The sequence below is a fragment of the Taeniopygia guttata genome, chromosome 5, assembly GCF_048771995.1.
Source record: "Taeniopygia guttata chromosome 5, bTaeGut7.mat, whole genome shotgun sequence".
In the NCBI taxonomy this organism is placed as follows: Eukaryota; Metazoa; Chordata; class Aves; order Passeriformes; family Estrildidae; genus Taeniopygia; species Taeniopygia guttata.
In genome coordinates, this window is record NC_133030.1 from 60,035,653 (window position 1) to 60,043,426 (window position 7,774).

General features: G+C 49.1%; 1 protein-coding gene across 1 annotated transcript; it reads right to left on the reverse strand.

Moving 5' to 3' along the window:
* Positions 1-325: 325 nt before the first annotated feature.
* On the reverse strand, positions 326-2,006 carry LOC140684372 (inositol 1,4,5-trisphosphate receptor-interacting protein-like 1). The gene has a single exon (XM_072930664.1). The coding sequence runs from the start codon at positions 2,004-2,006 to the stop codon at positions 447-449; it is 1,560 nt and encodes a 519-aa protein (XP_072786765.1). The 3' UTR covers positions 326-446.
* Between the last annotated feature and the right edge of the window lie 5,768 nt (positions 2,007-7,774).

Here is a 7,774-nt window from a genome sequence, read left to right on the forward strand (position 1 = left end):
GCTCCATCCATTGACTCATCCTGGGTCACCAGTGCCAGTTTTCCCTCATACTCTCTTTTGCTCCATTTCTTTTTTTCTTTTTCTGTCCCAGATTCCCACTTTTTTCATGCTTGAAATTTTAGCTCTCCTCAAAGGCTGGGAAGAACTGCATATTGCAGGTGGGGTTTGGAGACTTCAGCTCAGCATGTAGAGCAGGGCTCAATGACAACTGGGTGCCTTTTTTGGAAAGTGAAATGATAGAAAGAAGTAGAATAAACCCTCCCGCGGCAGTCCACCTTCTGAGGTGCCAGCAGAGGCTGTTGGACCTTCTCCAGAGCCTTTGCACGCATCCTCTTCTCCTTAGCACCAAATTTGTTGGTGCTAAGGAGAAGAGGTGGTTGTCTGCTGCCAGCTGCGAGCAGCACAAGCACAGCTCTGTGCACATGGCCATGGCTCCTGCCCTTCCTTCAGTTATCCTCTCCGAGAGCGATTCTTTTGAACCTCTTGTGCAGCAGCCGGTAATCCCGCATTGCCTGGGCGTGGGCAGCCGGCCGCCGCGCCAGGTGACGGAAGAGATTGGATGTCCTACCCACTTTTACATCTGGGGGTAAATTGATGTCCTGAGGAAACGTCCGGTTACCCACAATGAAGTGCTCGAGGAATTTTTGTTGCAAACATATATGCAGGCTGTCCCTGATGTCTGTCAGTCGCTCCCGGAGATGTCCCCTGCGCCACGATGACGCGGGCATGGCACTGAGCAGGTGCATGACAATGGTCTTCATGGTGTAGGTGGTAAAGCTGAGGCCCCGAACAAGGCAGGAGAAGAACTGAAGGCATTTGAGGTGCAAGCTGTCAGGGGGGGCCTGCCTGGCAATGTACTTGAAGAACTCAGCCTCTGCCACAGCGTAGGACTCACGCCAGATTGTGCTTAGTGTGTAGGCCTCTCTAGGTTGGCTGCTCACAAAGACGGCTGAGTCACCTCTCCGCACCCCGAACAGCGTCTCAATCCTGAAGCTTTCTTCACCATTGGTCACCTTGAATTGGCAGGAGCGTGCGGAGGGCAGCAGCGTTAAATGCCAGTTGTGTGACTGAGGGAAAGCTGGCCACATTGTTTTCACCAGTTGCCGGAACCAGCGGGCAGTCTTCTGCACGTCTAGGTAGGAGTCGGTGCACAGGGTGTCTAGGAGGCTGGGTTCCTGATTGCTCCTCAGCTCCTCCTCGGGGTGGTGCAGGAAGCACAGCATGTTCTCACCCAGCTGCTGCCCCGTGCAGGTGCACTCCAGCTGCACGCGGACACGGAAGTTCCTCACGTGCCTCTGCCTCGCGCTGTCCAGCTCCAGGTGGAAGCTGTGGCCTCGGGGAGGAGTCATGGGTACGAGCACACGGTACACGACATCCTGCTCACGGGGACTCCAACCTTCAAAGGCACTGCCAACTCCGATGGCTCGGTGCAGGACTGGGTAGAAACTGAAAGACAAGACATGAGCAAAGTAAAATGTATAATTGTCCATCAGGTCAGTTACCCACCCACAGCCTCTCTGCAGGTCCTGTGCAGGCCACTGTATGCGCTCCATTATATCTTGTCCAACACGATCGTCAACATCGTTGTCTTCTTCTTGGACTACATTTTCAACATCACTGTCGTTGTTTTCTGCAAGTGCAGCCCCATTGACAACATCAATTCCATCATTGTCATCTTCATTTCCAGCAACATCGCCAACTTCCTCTTCATTTGCACCATGGTTTTCTTCTTCATTCTGCTCTCTCCTCGGGCTGCTTTTCCACCCAATAATCCACAGGACCAAGACCAGGGCCAGGAGCACAGCAACAGCTAAGAGCTGCAAGTGTTGCATCTTCTTCTGGGAGAGCTGCTCCACCTCCTGCTCCAGCCGGAGCATCTCCCATTCCAGGTACTTTGCACGCGCTTCCATGCGCCAACGTGTTTCCTCATCCAAACCATCACCCACGGGCGGTGGGTACTGGATGAGACGTTGCAAGAGCGCGAACAGGGACACGACTGGATCCATGGTCTGCAGGAGGAGGGAGAGAAGGCCTTGAGTGGGGAAGGGAGGGCGGGAACTACTGGTTCCTGCAGGGAGGACAGGATGCTCAGGGTTCTGGGCGCAGGAAGGACAGGGCCCCAGACAGCTGGCAGGCAGCAAGGGCTATCCCAGTGCCCCTGGAGCTGCAGCAGCAGCAGCAGCCCTGTGGCCTGCCCAAGGCTCTCCCATGAGGGGCTGTCCCTGCAGGCAGGGGGAGAAGCCAGCCCCGGTTGCAGCGTTTCTGCCCCAGCCCTTGTCCCCAGCCCACCCTCCGCGCCGCGTGTGTACTCACCGCTTGCCCAAGCAATAGAGGGCCAGCGTTAACCTGCAGGGGCCTTTTATTGCTTCCCCCTCTGTGACACGTCCTCTGTGATGTCACAGGTGTCAGAGCGCATCACAGCCCAGCCAACCCCACCCTTTGTGACCTCAGCCAGCTCCTCCCTCAGGAACTCAGAAAGGCCCTGGTGCACTGCTTAAGGCTGCTTTTGAGGGAAGCTTCTTCAAATAACTCCCATTGTTCTCTCTTTTGGATTTATTTTCATCTGCCTTCCACTCAGAATCTCATAGATATCCCTGTTGGAAGGCGCCCTTGAGGATCATTGAGTCTAAGCTTTGACTCCTCACGGGTTGAGCTACACTCAAATCTCAGAATCAGAGTGGTTGAAAAAGTCCCTGAAGATCCCACAGTGTGACCGCGAACCTAACACTGCCTACTCCTTTAAGAAATGGAGTCCTCAAATATTCCATGCCTTTTCAATCCCTCCAAGAGTGGGGACTCAGCTATTTCCCTAGGCAGCCACTTTCCACACTTGACAGTACTTTTGATGAAAGCAGTTTTTCTTCTAAGATCCAATCTAAATATCTATATCTGATGCAACGTGGGGTCATTTTCCTTGTTCTTATTGCTCGTTTCCTTGTGTCACTGGACAAGTGGGATGTTCAGACATGCCCATTGTTAGCCAAAGATTTTGTCAACAGTTCACGTTTAAGAAATCACTCTGGCCCGCGAGTTCTAAAGATCAAATCTATTTATAAAATGAATTATTTATTAAACAAACAAGAGATAATAGATGAAAGATCTCGGAGTTACTTACTACTCAGTATAAAACTAAAAGGAACTAGAAGTAGATTAAACCATAACAAACAATGTACAACATGGAGGTATCTATATCAAAGCTTGTCAAAGAAACAGGAGTCAAATCTTACACACCACAGTGATGATGATGATAATTATTTGGATGTCTTTCACTTAACCTCCTCAGCAGTAATTGCAAAACAAGTGTCCTTGTCCACAAGAGAAACACCACATGTTTCCAGAGAAATGTATAGAAAATTTCTGCTTTGTGAAAGTTTGGTATGGCTTTTTAGAGTTATAAAGTGAGGTGCCTGTCAGTCAGAAATCCAGCTTGTCTTTCCAGATCTCACTTTAACAGGAAGATGTTTCTTGGCAGCTGGGAGATGCCAGCCCACTGTTAGCCCCACAGTGCCAAAAGAAGTCACTGCAAGACTGTTATTCCTGTTTGAATTACCTGTCCAGGTAACAAACCACAGATCAGCTCTTGAGCAGAATGAGATGCCCTGCCACACCTGGGAGAATAAATCCATCCCCACCTGGCTACAACCTCCCTTCAGGGAGCTGTAGGGAACTGTCAGGTGCCTCTGAGGTGCTTTTTCTCTCTGCTAAACACCCCCACTATTGCAGCGGGCAGTGTTCTGAGTGCCATGACCTTTCTGAAGAAGCCTCTCAAAACACTTCGCCGTCTGTGCTCACACCGGGTGATTTCAGCTCTTTTATGATCCGGGCGACGCAGAAGAAGAGACGGGGTCTTTGTGGGGAGTTCCAAGGTGAGCCTTTATTGAGCTTCTTCCTTGAGATGGTCCAGGGACGAAGAGCCACTCAGGCTGGGAAAGCAGGGATTTACACAGGGATCTTGAGGGACGGGACAGAACACTAGGGCCAACGGGATTAGGGCACAGGGGTTGAGTGAGGGGGAAGGGCCAATGGGATACATTAAATCTGCATGTCACAACAAGGCGTGCTGGGAGAAGCCTTTATCCTCAACCTAAGTGGGTATGGCTTGAGAGGTTTTCCCTCCAGGGGAGTGCTGTGGGTTCTTTCCCTCTTGGCCCACCAGCCTCCACACCCCACTTCCCTCAGCCCTTCTTCATCAGACTTGTGCTCTTATAGAAGTGTTTCTAATAAAAAGGACTAGCAGTTGTGGACATCAATGCCCTTCAAACTACATGCTCAGGGGCCCTTATTAATTAGTTCCTGAGCCTGCTCTCCTACAACCCTTGGGAGTCGCTCTGCGGACAGTTTTTTCCATAAGATTGTTTTACTCAAGCACTTCTTGATTACTGTGGCCAAGACAGCATCAATCACCACTTCACCCACAAGAACATCTCTACAGACAAACTACAGGTCTAGGAGGGCACTTTTCCTAGTTGGCTCCCACAGTACCCATGTCAAAAAGCTACTTTCAGTGTGTACTTCCAGAATTTTCTGGGCTTGTTCAGCTCTTCCCTATGATGTCTCCATTTGCAGCTAAGAAGTTGGGGTGCACCATGAGTATGACTTTGTGTGACTGATCAAGAGATTTCCTTTCATTCCTTATAGCATTATCCACCAGTGTCATCATCCTGGCTCAGTGATCCCTTAGAGACTGAGTGAAGCTCACAGAGGGAATAGATTGTCTCAGAAAAGGGATGGCAGACAGTGTCCAAGTGTGCTTTTACTCTAGAGGAAAGGTGTGGCAGCAATTCCCCCTGCTGATTGAGCAGTGCCTCCTCCATGTCCTGCATGCTCAGGTCTGTGTCAGATTTTCCCCAGGCGGTGTCTAAGGATGGGTAACTCCTCCATACAGACCCCAGTGAACACAGGGAGGAATATTAGCGCTGCCTCTTGCACGGTCCCTGACCAGCTGCAGCTGCCAGCAAGAATTTCTGGGTCCATCTAAAATGGTCACCCTGGCTGTGACAGTATTAGAGGAAAGGGGGATGAAAGCCATCTTCGTAGCCGCTGTAGTGTGACGACCCATCCTTAAGGGAAAGGAAGCACTGAAGATTTGTGATCAAAATGAATAACAAAAGTCAGGGAGTCCACAATCAGAAAACTTTATTACCTAACTACACACTGGGCTTGGAAATCAATGTGTTAGTCCCCTGACATGAGCACAAGGCAGTGGGTTTTGGATAAAGGGGTAGGGTTAAAGCAAAGGGAAGAAAAAGAGGGAGAGATTAATTAAAGGAAGAGAGAAAGGAAAAGACAAAGAAGAAAAGAGAGACAAAAAAAGAACACCCGTCCTGGTTCCAGGGTTGATCCGGTTAATGGAATGTCAATCCTGGCTGCAGTGCCAATCCCGGCAATAATGCTGAGTTCAGCATCAGTCCAGCTGTGCTGGTCTGGTCTATGAGATGTCCAGGGGCCTGAGGGCACTTTCCAGGCTTGGGGGTTACCTTTTTATCGACAGGTTTCTCTACCCTAAACACAGGTTTCCCACTTTCTATGTCAATCAATTACCATGTACAGTCTTTTCTTTCAGGCCTTCCTGGACATGGGTCAGAGGGCTTTGGTTGTTTATGAGGGCCTTAATCCTACTCTATAGTCCACGCCCTCTTCTTGGCCTTATTCTTGTGCTTATGCTGTACTGTGCTGTGGCTCTTTCTCACTGAAAAGTGCTGCCCTATTTCCTCCTGGCCCCCCTTCTCCAGCCATATATTGGTCTTTCTCACAGCATTTTAATGCCAGCAGTCCTTGGCTATTACCAACAGTTCCTGGTTGGCTCCACTGCCATACAATTATCAATGTTAGAGACTCACTCATTGGTTCCTTATATTCTGAGAATCAAGAGCTCAAAAGGTCTCCCTTTGGACACTTTACAGTTGCAACAGAGTGGGATTTAGTCGTAGTAACGTTACGTCATTCAGGTCTTTTCTCTGTAACTTTGTTTGAAGGTTTGTCAACAAGGATATTATTCCACTAGAGTTCTTAGTCAGAAAAAGTCAGCAAAGAAAAATAAATCAGCAAAGAAAAATAATTTTCCAAGCCTGTTCATTAAAAAAAAAAAAAATTGTGCTTGTTAGACACCTGTTAGTTCCTGGGAACAAATTATGTTTCTGATACATTCAAAAGGAGCTTAATATAAATGGTGTTTGTCAAGGCTTAGGCCTAATGAGGATTTCTCAGATTGTAGTGCAGACAGGGGCAAGGGGAGTCCATCACCACAATCCACCCTGCAATGGAAGTCAGCTTCTCTGGGCCTCCACACGGTAGTCATCTCTGGATGCTGTGCTGGGGAGACTGCCAAGACAACCCTGTTATGGACAGGCTTACAACGAAAACTTCAAAGTAACAACAACAACAAAAAAAAAGCAGGCCAGTTAATTAAAAACAAATAAGCCTGTTTAGTACAGAGAGAACAACTGGAAGCCAAAGCCTCCGGCTAGTCCGGAGACTGTTTCAACAATTTAGTAATTGTACACCTGGGGGTGTTTCCAAGGATACCAGCTCCAAGCAAAGACCCGGGTGTCACACTCCCCAGGCCTTTTAAAGTCTCTCTCTTCTTCCCTTCTTGGGGCGCTCAGGATCCGTGCTGTGATCGGTTTCTTTTTCTGTTGCTGATAGGCCCATAAGCTGGTGCAATCATTTTGAGATTCTTGCTTCTTATTGGCTGGTCTCTCCTCCAGTCTTAATCCAAGCTGTGGCTGTGTTCTACGATGTTATACCTCTAGAAGCTTCTCTGCCCCCCCTCCACAAAGATTGGCATTTCCTCCCTGGTTCCAGTCCCCTTTTAGGTGTACACAACAGTATTGAGCTCTGATACAACTAATCACCTTACTTTGTACCCACAACATCCAACCCTGCACCACACCCTGTTAACTACACAGCCAATTATAACTTGTTCCTTGTATCAACAACAACTCTTTTTATACATACGTTGTTAACAACATTGCCCAAAAGTTTAAATTTTATTTTTTTGTTCATAACAACACAGTTGCTGCTGCTGATGGCAGAGTGCTGCTGGGCAGAAGCTTTTTATCTTGTCTTTCTGTATCCCACATTCTCCTCTCTTTTCCTCGGGGATGTGAGGTGGTTTTCTGCTACTGCCTGTGAAGCCCACAAGCACAGCTGTATGCATGATCACCTCTTTCAGCAGCCATTGAGCAGCACACTTGAGAGCTGACGCCGAAGATCCTGGTACTCGCTCATCGCCTGAGAGTGGGCAGCTGGATACCGTGCCAGCTGATGGAAGAGATTGGGTGGCTCGGCTGCTGCAATGTCCAGGGGCAAGCTAATCGCCTGAGGCAATCTCTTGTTGCCTATGATAAAGTGGTTAAGGCATTTCTCCTCCAGAGAGCAACGCAGGTTCACACTGATATCTCGCAGGCGCCACAAGAAATCCCTCCTGCGCCATTGTGACACGGGGAGACTGTTCAGGAGGTGCATGACGATGGTCTTCAGGGTGTAGGTGGAAAAGCCTGTGCCCAGCAGAAGGCGGCAGAAAAGCTGCAGACATCTCAGGTTGACCAACATCTCTTGCAGCCTGCAACTCACCTCAGAGCAGTCAAAGAGTGTCAATAAGGACTGGAGGGATCACAGCCTTTTCTGGAGGCAGCTCCAAGTTTGGCAGAAATAAACCAACCTACGACCCCCTGGCATGAGGCTTTCCCACTACCACTGGTCCCACCAAAGCCAGTTCTCCTGTCCCGAGGCTGAAGGTAGAAGTGAAGATGAGGAGAGCAAAGAGAAAAGC

Bases quoted from the DNA above. Each gene is read 5' to 3' on its own strand.
- LOC140684372 (XM_072930664.1), bottom strand. From the start codon at position 2,006: ATGGATCCAGTCGTGTCCCTGTTCGCGCTCTTGCAACGTCTCATCCAG.